This window comes from Callorhinus ursinus, unplaced genomic scaffold (genome assembly GCF_003265705.2).
Source record: "Callorhinus ursinus isolate GAN/ISIS: 27379988/994484 unplaced genomic scaffold, GSC_fseal_2.0 scaffold57, whole genome shotgun sequence".
Classification (NCBI taxonomy): domain Eukaryota; kingdom Metazoa; phylum Chordata; class Mammalia; order Carnivora; family Otariidae; genus Callorhinus; species Callorhinus ursinus.
The window spans coordinates 2,017,098-2,033,055 of NW_027397119.1; the positions used below are offsets into that span (position 1 = coordinate 2,017,098).

Here is a 15,958-nt window from a genome sequence, read left to right on the forward strand (position 1 = left end):
CTTCCTTCCTTCCTTCCTTCCTTCCTTCCTTCCTTCCTTCCTTCCTTTCTCACTTTCTCATTTGGTTCTGAAATCATAGTAGTCAATGCAAGTTGATTATGGTCAAATTGGTTAGAAGTACTACTAATGGGGAAAAGTGAAGCCACACTCTTAATACATGTACTAGCACACACATTTCCTTTTCTAGTATTTGAATGAAGTGGGAGGAAATTTGATGCCACCTTGTTTATCTCACTCTCTTTGTAAACCAGTAAAGGGAAGGGTGCCTGGGTGGCTTAGTCGAGTGTGGGTCCAACTCTTGGTTTCGGCTTAGGTGGTGATCTCGGGGTCTTGGGATTGAGCCCTGCATCAGGTTCCATGTTCAGCTGGGAGTCTGCTTGAGATTCTCTCTCCTTCTGCCCCTCCCCCCTTTCGCACACACCCATGTACTCTGTCTCTCAAATCAATCAATCAGTCTTTTTTTTTTTTAAGCCCATTAAATAGGATAGTATTCTGTATTTTTTTCTTAACATTATGCAGTTCTCAGCTGTTTCACATTAAAACTTGAAAAACATAAATGATACTCAAAATTTTCATTAGAAAAATAAATAAATAAAATCAAGTTGAAGACTGCATAGAAATAGGAGGAGTATTTTGCTGTAGTGTTAGGTGAAAACGCATATACCATATTGCACCCTGCTGCTATTTTCACTTTCTGACACACATGCATTTGTACAAGAAATGGAAGGGAGTGAGCAAACGCTAAAATTCTTTTTTTTTTAAGATAAAATTCTTTAAGGAAGTGAGTTTGTGGATTTTTTTTATTTTAAAAATTTTTAAAACTTTTATTTATACTCTTATTTTTTTAATAAGGGGAAGATTAGAACTACATCTATGTTTGGATATTAAGAATGTTATTGAGCAAAAGTTGCATATCACACATTGTAATTATATCTCCATATTCTGTATTTCCTTTTATGCCTTAGGTATCTGTTGTTTCTGGCTAGAAGAATTTTACAATTTCTTCAAAGTTCAGCTTTACCTACTCCTCACACGGTGATTCCTTCTTTAGGTTTCTCATACTACACTTTGCACATACATGTATCTTAGTACTTATTAGCTAGTTGTATATGTGTTAGACTTCACTACAGCCTGGGACATTGAAGAAAATGCAGACTCTGGAGCTAGAATGATCTGGATCCAAGTCCTTGTTCTGTCACTTAACTAATTTTATGACCATAAGCATATGCTTAGCTTCTCTGAGCCTGAGCCCTCATTCTAAATTGGAGCCAGTACTACCTACTTTATAAGAATATGGGGAAGATTATAGCAACATCTGTATGTAAAGAGGCTACACCCTCTGGTGGGTGTTCAGTAATTTCTTCTTGAGTCAAAAAGACTTGGGTCATGCCCTCCTTTCAAATTACACAGCTACTTTTCCTGGAACATATTGGCTGTCTGAATCAGGAAGACTTGGTCAATTGATGACTCTAAATGTCATTAAAGTTGTTTTGTTCTGTGACTAGGGTTTTAATCAGCTCATAGTAGTGACTTATCTAGATATTTTCTATGATATTTAGCATATTGATTTTTTATTTATTGTTTATTTTCTATACATTGAATTGTTTTCAGAGACACCCTAAATATCCTTTTGATTACATTATCTTTTTTAAAATATTTTTCACATTAGACCAATATTTCTCAACCTTTTTCTTCATTATCACCCTAAGGAACCTTTTTAGGTATTTTTTTCCTAATTACCCCCCCCCTTATGAAATTTTAATTCCACAGCTAAGACTGTATCTTTATATGTTGTATGTGTATCTGTGTTTTATCCTTAATAAGGGTGAGATTCTCTCTCTCCTTTGTCCAAAGAACCAGTTTTTATCTCCTTGAAGTCAGCTATCATCCCTGTCAAGGTGTACATTAGACCTTTTAGACATGATTTGATTGTATAGATAATGGTTCAGAGCTTGGGCTATAGTTGGATAACTCTGAGAGTGAATTCTGGCTGCTCCATTAATTAGCTGTGTGAAATTTTGTCAGTTTCTTAAGCTTTCTAAACCTGCTTTGTCTCATCTGTAAAATGGGAATACTAATGTTGTCTTCCTAAGGATTAAATAACAATTAAATGAGGTAGTTAATGCAATATGTTTAGCACATATTAATTGTTAAATATATATTAGCTCTCATTTTATTATATTATGACCTCAGTATCCATTCTGTTTCATTTGAACCTAAGACTTGAAATATCTAGCAGCTCTCTTTTCTCATTTTTTAAAAAGATTTTATTTATTTATTTGAGAGAGAAAAAGCAGGAGTAGGGGTAGGGGCAGAGGGAGAGGGAGAAGCAGGCTCCTCACTGAGCAGGGAGCCCAACCCAGGGCTCAATCCCAGGACCCCTAGATCATGACCTGAGCTGAAGGCAGACGTTTAACTTACTGAGCCACCCAGAGTCCCTCTTTTCTCATTTTTAATACTGACTGCCTTTGGAAGGAAAAATGTAAACTCGAGAGGTAACATGAGATAAAATACCTATAGTTCTTCACAGCTCCTAAAAAGCTAATTGAGAAGAAAATTTCTTAGTATGTGTATAACTATATGTAAACTATTATAATGCATTTACATGGTGTCTTGAACCATAGATTATTATTTTATTAAATAATTCTGGATTCTCTTTTTAGATATTTGATTTAATGGATGCCAAAGCACGTGCTGATTGTATCAAAGAAATAGATCTCCTTAAGGTAAATAAATGAACTGTTGACTATTTTGAATATAGATGAGCGTGTTGATAAAAGTGATCTATGAAAATATTACACTTACAAGCAAAAAGATTTTTAAAACATATGTCACACTGGTTTTAAGCAACATTATACAAATATGTATCTCAGTATATGGAAGAATGTAGTTATTTTTTGAATTCATTGTAAAATAATTTAATCAGATCATTTGGTAGGGTTAGCTCCCCTCCCCTGCCTTTCAAACTAGGAGACAGATAAAATTGGCAAAGAACATTGAAGAAATTTTTTCTTGACTGTCCCAATTAGACATATTCTAAAGCTTAAGTAACATAAATGAATATTAGTGTTATCTCAAGATGTAATATATTGAGAATATGGACTGATCTAAATGGGCACATGCTTTTTACAATATTTCTGTATATTTTTTCCAGATTTAGAAAGTCTGATGTAAAGAGTATGTCAGAATTAGCTTTTCAGTTTTTCATCCACTCAAAGAATATGACTGAAATTTCAGTTATCTCTGCACTGCTTTTATTCTAGTAAAATTTCCTTTGAGGAGTGCTGTAGCTTATGTTATATTTTTAACCGTTAGATAAGACTTAGATGTTTTATATGCCATACATTTTTGTGCCTAAAATGAATCCAATTTATCAAAAAAGATAAGAGTAAGATCAAAGTGAACCATGCTTTCCGTCTGTTCTGTTAGTTGTAGTTATTTTCTGGGCCATGAAGTAACTGCTTTAAAAATATATATAAATAGTTATTAGAGAAATAATATATTATCATAGAAGATGTGGAAGAAAAACCTGTAAGTAGAAAGAAAAGAAGAAAATCATGTATATACCCTGTGGGAGAATTCTTGAATAATTTTCTTTGAGAAACTATTTGTCTTATGTTAACTTGTTTAAAGATTGAACAGAAAGCAAATTGTACAAAAGGATTGTCAGTGTGTAGAGACTGATGCATATATTTCTATAAGGTGAAATTTTTCTTAGGATCACTTAACGCATCAACCCCATAGGTAAACTCAGTATGTTTTATAATATTTGATGTAAAAGCTATGTTTAGATAGAATATATTAGATGTCCTTTTATTTTGTTTTGTTTTTAAACCACTGGCTGCAGTTATATGAAGATCAGGCCAACTTCAAAATAGGAGTAAAAGGAATACTTTATTTACCATTGAGTGCCCTTAATGACAGTTCCCGTTTTGAAGGATATAATTTTTAGCAATTGGTGCTGTAATTCTGCCAGTCATTTATGTTAATATATTTATTGGACATAGCAATACATACTTTAAAAAATTTTAAGTGTGTAATTTACTCTCTTTCTAATAGAGAGTATTAAAATAAAATTAATTGGTATCTGGTATTTCAATACTTGTTTTAAAATTCACTAAAGAAGAATACACTGTCATGTTAAGATTTCTGTAACTTAAAAATGAAACGCAGTAACTAAGTTTATTTTTAAGTTAAGAAACTATAAGTGATTCCTGGGAATTTACAATAAGAAAACTTTCTGGTGTCTGTTTTTGTGTGTGTATGTGTGTGTGTGTGTGTGTGTGTGTGTGTGTGTTTTTCCATCAGCAACTCAATCATCCAAATGTAATTAAATATTATGCATCATTCATTGAAGATAATGAACTTAACATAGTTTTGGAATTAGCTGATGCTGGTGATCTGTCCAGAATGATAAAGGTAAGGTTTTGTTTTGCTTTTTTTAAACTAAGTATTTATTTTTTTCTGATAGAATTGCTCTTTAAACATACAGGTATATTAGATATTTTAAAGACCTCGGTGAAATGCTTTAAAATATGGTAAATATGTAATGAATGATAGATAGTAGTGATAATTATTATTATGAAGCTGGTTTACCTGGTAAAGCTCACTCTGCTCAGCTGAGATGTGTGGACACTCTGAAACCAACTTGGAAATAGACCAACAGATTTGTCTTCTATAAGCTGAAGTTCAAATTTTGCAACTTGATTTTTCTGAGCAGACCACCCTTGATCCTGTATCTCTGGACATCATGCAGAGGGGGACAGAAAGAGATTCTAGAGAATCCTGACCTGTTCCTGGGAGGGATTCATCAAAGAGTAAAATGGGCTTTGCATTCAGACCTTGCACATCAAACGCTAATTCAACCACTTTAAAGTTTATTTAACTTTCTTTTCCAACAGCATATTAATTGGGTTTCAGTTCAGCTACAAGTTATAGAAACCCCCAAATTAGAGTGTTCTAAAAACTGCTTGTCCTTAGGCACGTTACTTCTGTGTATGACAGTTTCTCAAAAACAAAATAATAATAGAACCTACTTCATAGGATTGTTGTAAATGATTAATTATTTGACATTTATTAAGACCTAAGACCTGTCTCACACATAATAAGGCTATACAAATGGAAGCTACTGATGTATTATTATTGTTATTAATTATATTTCTCTGTTACATAAAATTCTGGAGCTGATAAGGCAGCTCTGATCTATCAAATTCTCAGAAACCAAGCCTATTTGCAGTTGATCAAGTCACCTCTCTGAGGCAGGAAGGGACACAGGGCACTTGGTGGCTGTATCTTGAGGCACGTTCCTGGATACTGCCACACAACATTCTTAGCTTCATCACTTTGGCCAGAATTTAGTCTTATGAACATGTGTAGCTGCAAGGGAGGCTGGAATATATAGTCTTCATTTGGCTGGTCATGTGCCAGCTGAACTTCTGATACTCAGGAAAACATGTTGAACAGGGTGGAAATCAGTGAAGACCAACTAAATGAGAAAAGCAAGGCTCTTTACTCTGAGCTTGCTATAGCAAGGGAGTCAAGCATTGTCATTAACATTTTGACAGAGATTCACAGGCAGGCAGAGGAATAGGAAATCTTTATAATGGGAAAAATAAGCCTTTAGGTATGACCTGATTAGAGGCTGTTGGCACAAAGAAGCTTTACATGAGCTACTTAGAAGTGGGGCATCTCACCTGGCTTTTTCTGATTGGTCCTAAGTTGGAAGCAGGGACAGAAATTAGGGAAGCTGTCAGGTATTCATCAAGTCCTGGGCATTTGGGGCTGATTGCTACAGAGTTATTGCTTAGCTTCTTAGATTGTCGCTAGAGACAGCAATCTGGCTTCCTGCACACCAGACATAGTGGGCTGGCGTCCTGGGTTGTTTGTTATGGACAAAAGTTTGGTTTTCTGGTCAGGTTGCTGAAGGTTGTGGATCAAAGTTCTGTTTTTATATGATCTGGGCATTGTCTGTAAATTCAGTCTCAACAGATACAGGAGCACAACTAGTAATCTCTGCTACATGGAGTTATTGTAAGGCGTTCTTAAAAACAACGTTAGATGCTTTATATACATTACCTTATTTACTGTTTAAAAGGATTCTGGGGCTAAATTTGACCCTTAGAGAAGATAACCATCATTACTAGTAAATAGAAGAACTGATGTTTGAAATTAGGGTTTAGCTGATGCAAAATTTCATGTGTTTTCCTTTAGTGGCACTTAAAGATTTTTATATCGCAGAACTCCTTTGAAAAGTCAGATGAAAACCCTTGACCTTCTCCCGAAAGAGATGTTGGTGCATGCACAGCACACTTTGTCTTCCATCACTAAGCCTTCACAGATTTTCTGATCAAGGTGCTCACTGGTTCTCTGGCAGTAGCTAGGAACCCTGCTCTCTGGTGCGAGCATGGTGTCAGCCGGGGAGCTCTCCTGCCACTTAACTTCTCTTAGGCTTAGTTGCCTCATCCATAAGATGGAGGCAGTTTTGAGATTGCTTGCTAAATTATAAAAATACTACATGACAGGGAGGTAATATTTTTATTATCACAGAATGCTATCGAGCTGACTCTGTTTAAAGTCCCATGGTGAGAGTGACTCACTTCTAATCCATTATCTGATTGTCTGTTTTAGGGACTTCCCAACACTAGTACCGTCTTTGCAAATTAATGAACACTAAAAAAATAATAATAATAAAAAAATTTGTGGTTTTAGTTTTAAAAAGAAATGCAAACACACAAATGCAAAATTTATAAAATAACCATCAAGATGAGACATATAAAAGCAAATGTAAATCGTCCTTATAAGAGAGACAACTGATATAGAATTTTTGGCTTAAACTTTAAGTGCAGGAGTTGTTTAAATACTTATAGTAGGAAGCAAAGAAAGCAAATCTTCATTGGGCAAATACCAGATGAAGGCAGATAAAAAACAAACAGTTTCAGTTATCAAGTCTTGCCCCTGATTGAGAGATTGATGATTTGGGGTTTTGATTCTCTTCCAGAGTTTTTTGCTCTTTTCCAGTCTAGACTTCTTTCTTTGCTACTGTTCCTCCACACCTAGACATTGCGGGCCCTAGCCCATTGCCAAAGCATGCCTGAGCCCATGACATTTGCCTTGGAAGAATACTCCTGTCCTTTCATCACTTGAGAGAACTAGGCAAGATCAGAGTGCTTTATAGAAGAAGCCCTGTGATCTGCATCTTTAGCAGATTCAGATTTCTTAGACCAGTGAGGGAGGAAAAATTTGTCTATGTTTTTATATTTATTGTGGTGATGAACTCAGCTCCCTTATTTAAATGGCTCTTGCCATCAGTTGACATTTTCAAGGAATTTTTTTTACCAGCTGACCCAGTGGATATAGTAAGATCCATTCAGAACAACAGATTCTGTCTTTGGTAATGAATATTATTAGTTATAGATTGATAACTATACTCTCAAAGTATCCTTAGGGCTTCTGACTAAAATTTGAAGGTATCTGTCATGTAAAAGATTACTTAGGAAACTTTTTTAAAAAAATAAAAGATATCAAGTGATTACTAGTAAATTATATGTTTATAGAGCAATTTATTTTACTTAGATAGAACTGAAATAGTTCTTTAGAGAATTGGTAATATCATTCTTCCTTCCTATCTAATAGACATTATTGTATAAGCCTTTAATGATCCTATCCTTTATTGTAGGTACCCTTAGTCAACCTCATCAAGATATACAAGATTCTGGGTCAGATTTCCCAGATCCTCTTGGAGCCCTCCTAAAGGTGGAAAGTTATATTGTCAAACTTATAGATCTTAGAATAGTCTCAGCATAATGGCCATAACAGAAAGTTATTCCAGTGTCCATAAAAGAAAGTTTGACTAAGAAATTTCACATGAGTAGACTGTTTTTATATCTGGTTATATTTATGTATGTCTTTAGGATAGATAGGGAAGGACAATGAGGAGAGAGGGGTGTTACTGTTTTAGGTAAGGGGTGAAAGAAGACCTCCTGACTTAAGTCTTGCACCCCCATCTGCCTTTTCCTTCTTACCGCCCTGGTTCTGTTCTTTCTTTGCAGACACTCACTCCTGACCCTGTTCCCAACACCACAAGAAATGGCTCTTGAATGACCTCTGTCATTAAATCCAGGGGACTTCATCCAGTGCTCACTCCATTTGATCTCTCAGCTGCGTTCGGCTCTGCTTTTCATACCCTCCTCCTTAAAATACTCCTCCACTGGCTTGTTGAGTCCCATCGTGCCTTGTTTCCTTCCTGCCTTTCCGGACACTCTGATTCTTCTTAACAGAGTCATTCTCTTGTCTTAGCCCTTCATGATGGAGTTTTTAAAAGTTGTGGTCCTGGCTTTTTTTTTTTTTTTCGTTTTTGCTTTATACTCTCTTTGTAGTTGGTGTCATTCATGCCCGTGGATTCAGTTACTTTCAGTGTGCTTGTTTTCTAATGTTTTATCTTTAGTCTGGAGCTGTCTTCTAATTCTGAATTCATGTTAGCTCAACACCTCTGTAAAGAAACTCATTATCTTCCCCAGACTACTCTCCTCCCACATTTCCTAACTCAGAGTTCAGCACCTGTCTGCCCAGTCGTGCACGCTGGAGCCCAGGACTCTTCTTTGACACTTCTCTCTCCTTACCTCCCACTTCAGTCTGTCACCAAGTTCAGTTTATTTTTCTCTTAAATGACTTTCAAATATTCCACCGAGCTCTGTTTCCATTTCTCTCCCTGTAATGTGAAGTACCATCATCTCTCACCTGGAGAACGGGAGCTTTTAAACTAATCTTCCAGCGTCTGTTTCTCCATCAGTCTTTTTTTTTTTTTTTTTAAGTATTTTATCTTTATTTTTTTTTTAAAGATTTTATTTATTTATTTGAGAGAGAGAGAGAAACAGCATGAGAGGGGAGAAGGTCAGAGGGAGAAGCAGGCTCCCCGCTGAGCCGGGAGCCTGATGTGGGACTCGATCCCAGAACTCCGGGATCATGACCTGAGCCGAAGGCAGTCGCTTAACCAACTGAGCCACCCAGGCGCCCTCCATCAGTCTTTTTAAGAGAGGTGAGAAAGGAGGGGAAAAAAAAAAAAAGAAAAGAGAAACCTCTTTTTAAATCCTTCTTGAGTTTCCTGTTGATGGTAAAGATGTTTGTCTAGATTTACTAAACCTATGTGATCCAGAATATAAGTTCTCAGAGGGAGAGATCTTAGTTTGTTTTGTGACCTCACAAATCCCTAGTGCTTAGGACAGTGGGCCGCACAGAGTAGACGCTCAACAGATATCTGCTGTAGAAGGTGTAGACACCTTCAGTTCCTAGGGAGGTGCCTGGCTCATAGTAGTAGCTCTATTAATAAACAAGTGGTCAATGAGTGCATAAAAGGTGATTATCTCCTTCCCTCCTTCCTACCTGCCTCCCTCCCTCCCTCCCTCCCTCCCTTCCTTCCTTCCTTCCTTAATTCCAGGTTGATTCTTTTTACCTCTGCTATGGTTCTCTGTTCCAGGGACCAGTAGGTGAATATGGGTGGTTGTTTCTTGCAGTTTCATTCTGGTCTTACGGGGAGTTGCTAAGATATTGAGTGGTATGCTGGCGAGACAGAAGACGGTGTTCTGAGCTGATACAGGAAGGGTATTTTTTTCCCCAGGAAATTCAAAAATTCTTTCCTAAACATTCTTATTTGTGCTATAAGCTGTTCTTTATAAAAGAGACTACATTAAGAAAAAAGTCACAGGAACTTCTTTTATGAAGGAACATGATGGTGACTTAATGCTTTATAAAGGACAGCAGTAGATATTTGAATTGTAAGAAATTGATTCATTTCTTTATAGTGAGTAATATTGTAAATCATAGTGCATCCCAACAGTATATTTCACTGTCTCAAGTCTTCAGCTTAATTGGGGTAGAAGAGAAAATATAGCTGCTGGTCTGTATTCCAGAAATGAACCTCTGGATAACATTGCATCAGAGATTTTTACAAGTAAATAATTAATTGGTTTAGAGCAAGCTGACAAATATAATTAAGCAATTTATAGTTGAAATATTCAGTATTTCTCTAATTAGTGACAAAGGAATACCTGAGGCTGTGGTCAGATGAAATACTTCCCAGATGAGTTTTAGGATAAAAGGAAATCTAGAATTTTTCATCATATATTTCTTTATCATCAGAAATCAGAATTTTAAAGGAAAATAGACTCTTAAAAAACAGATTTCAGTTTATCAAGTTGTGATTTATATAATTCTTATTTTCTTTATCATACCCTAAATTGGACTAATAGAAGCTCCATTTTGCAGTATGCCTTATTAATACTGTTTATTTCACTCTTTGAACATCAAGAAACAAATTTGGTGATAGAGACTTAGACTTAGTATAGAGAAGACGAGAGACAAATCTCAGAAAAGTATAAACAAAAGCTTTGTTTTCTTTTTTTTAGGTATCAATAGAAATATTGCTAAAATGTATTTAAAATTTTCATAGCCCATTTTTTTCTTCTTCTTATTTTTTTATTATGTTATGTTAATCACCATACATTACATCATTAGTTTTTGATGTAGTGTTCCATGATTCATTGTTTGTGCATAACACCCCGTGCTCCATGCAGTACGTGCCCTCTTTAATACCCATCACCAGGCTAACCCATCCCCCCAACCCCCTCCCCTCTAGAACCCTCAGTTTGTTTCTCAGAGTTCATAGTCTCTCATGGTTCGTCCCCCCCTCTGATTTCCCCCCCTTCATTCTTCCCCTCCTGCTATCTTCTTCTTTTTTTTTTTTTTAACATATAATGTATTATTTGTTTCAGAGGTACAGGTCTGTGATTCAACAGTCTTACACAATTCACAGTACTCACCATAGCACACACCCTCCCCAATGTCTATCACCTGGCCACCCCATCCCTCCCACCCCCCACCACTCCAGCAACCCTCAGTTTGTTTCCTGAGATTAAGAATTCCTCATATCTGTGAGGTCATATGATATATGTCTTTCTCTGATTGACTTATTTTGCTCAGCATAATACCCTCCAGTTCCATCCATGTCATTGCAAATGGGAAGATTTCATTTCTTTTGATGGCTGCATAATATTCCATTGTATATATATACCACATCTTCTTTATCCATTCATCTGTCGATGGGCATCTTGGCTCTTTCCACAGTTTGGCTCTTGTGGACATTGCTGCTATAAACATCGGGGTGCACGTACCCCTTCGGATCCATACATTTGTATCTTTGGAGTAAATACCCAGTAGTGCAGTTACTGGATCATATGGTAGCTCTATTTTCAACTTTTTGAGGAACCTCCATACTGTTTTCCAGAGTGGCTGCACCAGCTTGCATTCCCACCAACAGTGTAGGAGGGTTCCCCTTTCTCTGCATCCCTGCCAACATCTGTCGTTCATAGCCCATTTTTCTAATGTATAGTTTATTCATTGAACTATTTACAATTTCTTATATTTATAATTACCTCTTAAAAAGTCAGTTTGAGACAAAAGAAAAAAGTGCATATCTTTAACGTTATATTTGTAAAAACCTTTATTCTGCTAAAATGTCAATAAAATACAATATAACTCAATGTAATAAATCTCTTAGGGGGAAACGTAGAAGTTTGCTATCTGCCAAAAGATTTTCATATCACAGCACACTGGCTAAAAAATAGGTCAACAAAGGGGTGCCTGGGTGGCTCAGTTGGTTAAGCAACTGCCTTCGGCTCACGTCATGATCCTGGAGTCCCAGGATCGAATCCCGCATTGGGCTCCCTGCTCAGCAGGGAATCTGCTTCTCCCTCTGACCTTCTTCCCTCTCATGCTCTCTTTCTACCATATTCTCTCTCTCAATAAATAAAAATCTTTAAAAAAATAAAATAAAAATAAAAAATAGGTCAACATTATACTTGGAAATTTTTTTAGTGAAATATGGATTACTGATTTAAATGGATGTCTATTTTGTGTCAAGAGTTTGGCACAATTCCAAATAAGTTAAGGCTCTTTTTTTCCCCTAGTTTTATTGAGATATAATTAACATACATCCCTGTAAGTGTAAGGTGAACAGTATTATGGTTATATTGTGAAATGATTACCACAGTAAGTTTAGTTAGTGTCTGTCATCTCAAAGATAAAATAAAAAAGTCTTATGATGACAACTCTTAGGATTTACTCTTATAACATCTTTCCATTCAGTAGTATTATTGGGAGTCATCATGTTGTACATGCCATCCTAGTACTTATTTATGTTGTAACAGGAAGTTTGTACCTCTGACCACCTTCCTCCAATCCCCCCTCTGCCCACCCTCTGTCTCTGGAGACCACAAATCTGACCTTTTTTTTAATGAGTCTGTGTCTGTGTGTTAAATTCCACATATAAAAAATCATACAACACAACGTTTGCATTTCTCTAACATATTTCACTAAGCATAATGCCCTCAAGGTTTATCCCTGTTACTGCAAATGACAGGTTTTCCTTTTTTTTTTTTAAATGCTGAATAATGTTCTCTGTGTGTGTATGTGTATATATATATATATATATATGTGTATATATATATATATACACACGACAACTTCTTTTTTCCATTCATCTGTCGGTGGTCATTTATGTGGTTTCCATGTCTTGGGTATTGTAAATAATGCTGCTGTGAACATAGGGGTGCCAGATATCTTTTTGAGCTAGTGTTTTCATTTCTTGTGGATATATTCCTGGAAGTGGAATTGCTGGATCATATGGTAGTCCCATTTTTAATTTTTTAGGGATTCTCCATACTGTTTTCCGTGGTGGTTGTACCAGTTTACAGTCCCACTGACACTGTACAAGAGTTCCATGCCAGCATCTGTTATCTTTTGTTTTTTTGATGATGGCCATTCTGACAGGCGTGAGGCAATATCTCATTGTGATTTTGATTTGCATTTCTCTAATGACTAGTATTGAGCATCTTTTCATGTACCTGTTGGCCATTCATTATCTTCTTTGGAAAAATGTATATTTAGGTCTTCGCCCATTTTTTAATTGCATCATTATTATTGTTATTATTATTACTATTTGCTATCGAGATATACTAGTTCTTTATATATTTTGGATATTAATGCCTTATCAGATATATGGTTTGTAGTTATGTTTTTTTTTCCCCATTCCATAGGTTGTGTTTTTGCTTTGTTGATCATTTCTTCTGAAGCTTTTTAGTTTAATATGGTGACCCTTGTTTATTTTGTTGTTGCTGCTTACGCTTTAGGTGTCCTTTCTGAACAATTGTTGTCAAGACCCATGTCAAGGTTTGTTCCTATTTTTTTTCTTTTTTAGGAGCTTCATGGTTTTAATGGTTTCATTCTAGTTTCATTCTTTTACATGTGAATATCCACTTTTCTCAGCACCGGTTATTGAAGAGACTATTTTTTCTCCATTGAGTATTCTTAGCTCCCTTGTCCAATATTTAGTTGACTGTACATGCTTGGGTTTATTTCTGGGCTCTCCATTCTGCTTCATTGATCTGTTTGTTTTTATGACAGTGCCATACTGTTTTGATTACTATAGCTTTATAGTGTAGCTTGAAATCAAGAAGTATGATGCCTCTGCCACTTTGTTATTCTTTCTTAGGATTGCTTTGGCTTTTGCTATTTGGGGTCTTTTGTGATTCTGTACAAGTTTTAGAATTATTTTTCTACTTCCATAAAAAAAATGCCATTGGAATCCTGATAGGGATTGCCTTGAATCTATAGATGGCTTATGGTAGTATTGACATTTTAACAATTTAAAATTCTTCCAACTCTGAACACAGGATACTTTTCCTTTTGTTTTAGTGCCTCCTTTGATTTCTTTCATCAATGTCTTACCATTTTTAGAGTAGAAAAACTCCTTGATTAAGTTTGTTCCTAAGTATTTTATTGGTTTTGGTGCTGTAGGATCATTTTCTTTATTTCTTTTTCAGATAACTTATAGTTAGTATATAGAAACACTATTGATTTTTGTACATTAATTTTGTTTCCTGTAACTTTACTGAATTCATTGATTAGAATTAATGTTTTTTTGGTTGTGTCTTTAGGATTTTCTGTGTTTATAATATCATGTCATCTATAAATAGAGACAATTTTACTTCTTCCGTCTTCCTTTCCAATTCTGATACCTTTTATTTCTTTCTCTTGTCTGATTGCTCTGGCCAGGACTTCTATGATGTTGAATAGGAGTGGTGAGAGTGGGCATCTTTGTCTTGTTCTTGATCTAAGCTATCTTCTTAATATATTTAGATATATGTTGTCTTCTTGAATATGCAACTTGTATTTTCTGCATTGTTACCCCTTGTATGGCATTCCCTTTAAATTTGGAGAAACCTTAAGACTCCTTTCCTTTACACATAAAGTTAATCTTATATGTTGATTTTTTATTGTGTTTAGAAATTCACATTGTATTTTTCTTTTATTGCTAATTATCACAAAGTTCGCAACTTAAAACAACACAAATTTATTATGTCACCGTTTGTATGGGTCAGTGAGTTCACATACTAATTAGTGGGTTCTCTGCTCAAGTTCTTAGAAGACTGAAATCAAGGTGCCAGCTGGGGCTGTGATTTCATCTGATGATACGGTTTTCTTCCTTGTTTGCTGGTTGGTTAGAAGAATTCAGTTCTTTGCAGTTACATGAGTTAAGTCCCTACTGTCTTTGTGGTTATCAGCTGGGGACCATCCTTGGGTCCTAGAGGTCTCCTGCTGTTCTCTGCCACATGGCCCTCTCCGTAGCCTGGCAGTTTGTTACCTTGAGGCCAGCAGTCGAGTCTCTCTGGCTTTGAATCTCTTAACTTTTTTGAAGGGCTTACCAGGTTAGGCCATGCCTACCCAGGATAATCTCCTTTTTGGTTAACCCAAAAGCAGCTGATTTGGAGCCTTAATTACATCAGTAAAATCCTTCCTGCCATGTAAGACAACATGGTAGAGGAATGATAATTCATCATATTCACAACCCAACTTACACTTAAGGGAGAGGGAATTATATATAGAACTTGGGGATTTTGGGGGGTAAAGTTTGTCCTACAGTTCTGCATACCACAGGCTTTGATATATTAACTAAAATATTAACAGTGTTTTAAAGATAATTATTATCTCCAAATATTAGAACTTATAAATCTTGTTCACCTTTTTGATGTGGTGGTTTTTTACATTTGCAGACACATTTTTATTTTTACTTATCCAAATTTAGAGGCTAGACTGGAAGTAAAATCATTTTGAAATGTCTTTTACACTTTTGACCTTTGAATCCTTAAAGCAATAAAATCTTCCCAGTAGTACCATCTATCTTGGATAACTCTGATTTATAGTTTACAAGGACACCTACACTTTCCATTTCAGCATCTGGCATAAACTGCATCGTCTAAGCCAGGCAACTATGAGAATTGCCAGTGGTTCCAAATGTGGTCTGTTTCCCCTCTGAGTCTTTTGTATAAGATTGTTGTCTATGTTATGATCTTAGAATTATTTGGAACTTTAAGGTTACAAATCAGTGGCACTATCTGAAAAATATCCATACAGAATTGAATATTATATACATATGTATATGTACATAGTTACCTACTCATATTGCATGAAAAACCATGTGTTTGTGTATCCATATAGATTTATATCTATATTGGTTTATATGTGTAGTAGTGCTATACAGAATTATTTGTATAAAAGCAGTGTTACTGATAAAATATCACCTGGGTTTTCTTTGATACTTAAGTAGCTTGATAGTAAAGTAGTATAGAACTTAGGGATTTTAGTAAATTAAAAATTACATATCCTAATGGCCATTATGTAATTCTGTGAGCATAACTAAAGGTGACATATAACTTTTGAACTTGGGATAATTAGAAGATAATTTTCAAAAGACGTCTTGCTCTTTACATTTTAAGGTAATACTGATCTAAAGCCGCCTTTAAAAATCCTATAACATCACGAGCAGTAGTACTGGGAGAGCTGTAACAGTTAAGTAAAAATGAGATACACAGACTCCTGTCCTTTTTTATTTTTCTCTAAATGGATT

The 15,958-nt window shown here is 35.6% G+C and overlaps 1 protein-coding gene across 5 annotated transcripts in view; it reads left to right on the forward strand.

Moving 5' to 3' along the window:
- NEK7 (NIMA related kinase 7) overlaps positions 1-15,958 on the forward strand; it is a 163,904-nt gene that overhangs the window by 100,442 nt on the left and 47,504 nt on the right. For 4 of the 5 annotated variants that reach the window (XM_073884597.1, XM_073884596.1, XM_025855049.2 and 1 more), the window contains 2 exons: positions 2,664-2,726; positions 4,309-4,419. In XM_073884597.1, the coding sequence (XP_073740698.1) occupies positions 2,664-2,726; positions 4,309-4,419 (174 nt within the window). The remainder of the gene's footprint in view (positions 1-2,663; positions 2,727-4,308; positions 4,420-15,958) is intronic. The other variant, XM_025855050.2, reaches the window with a different exon arrangement.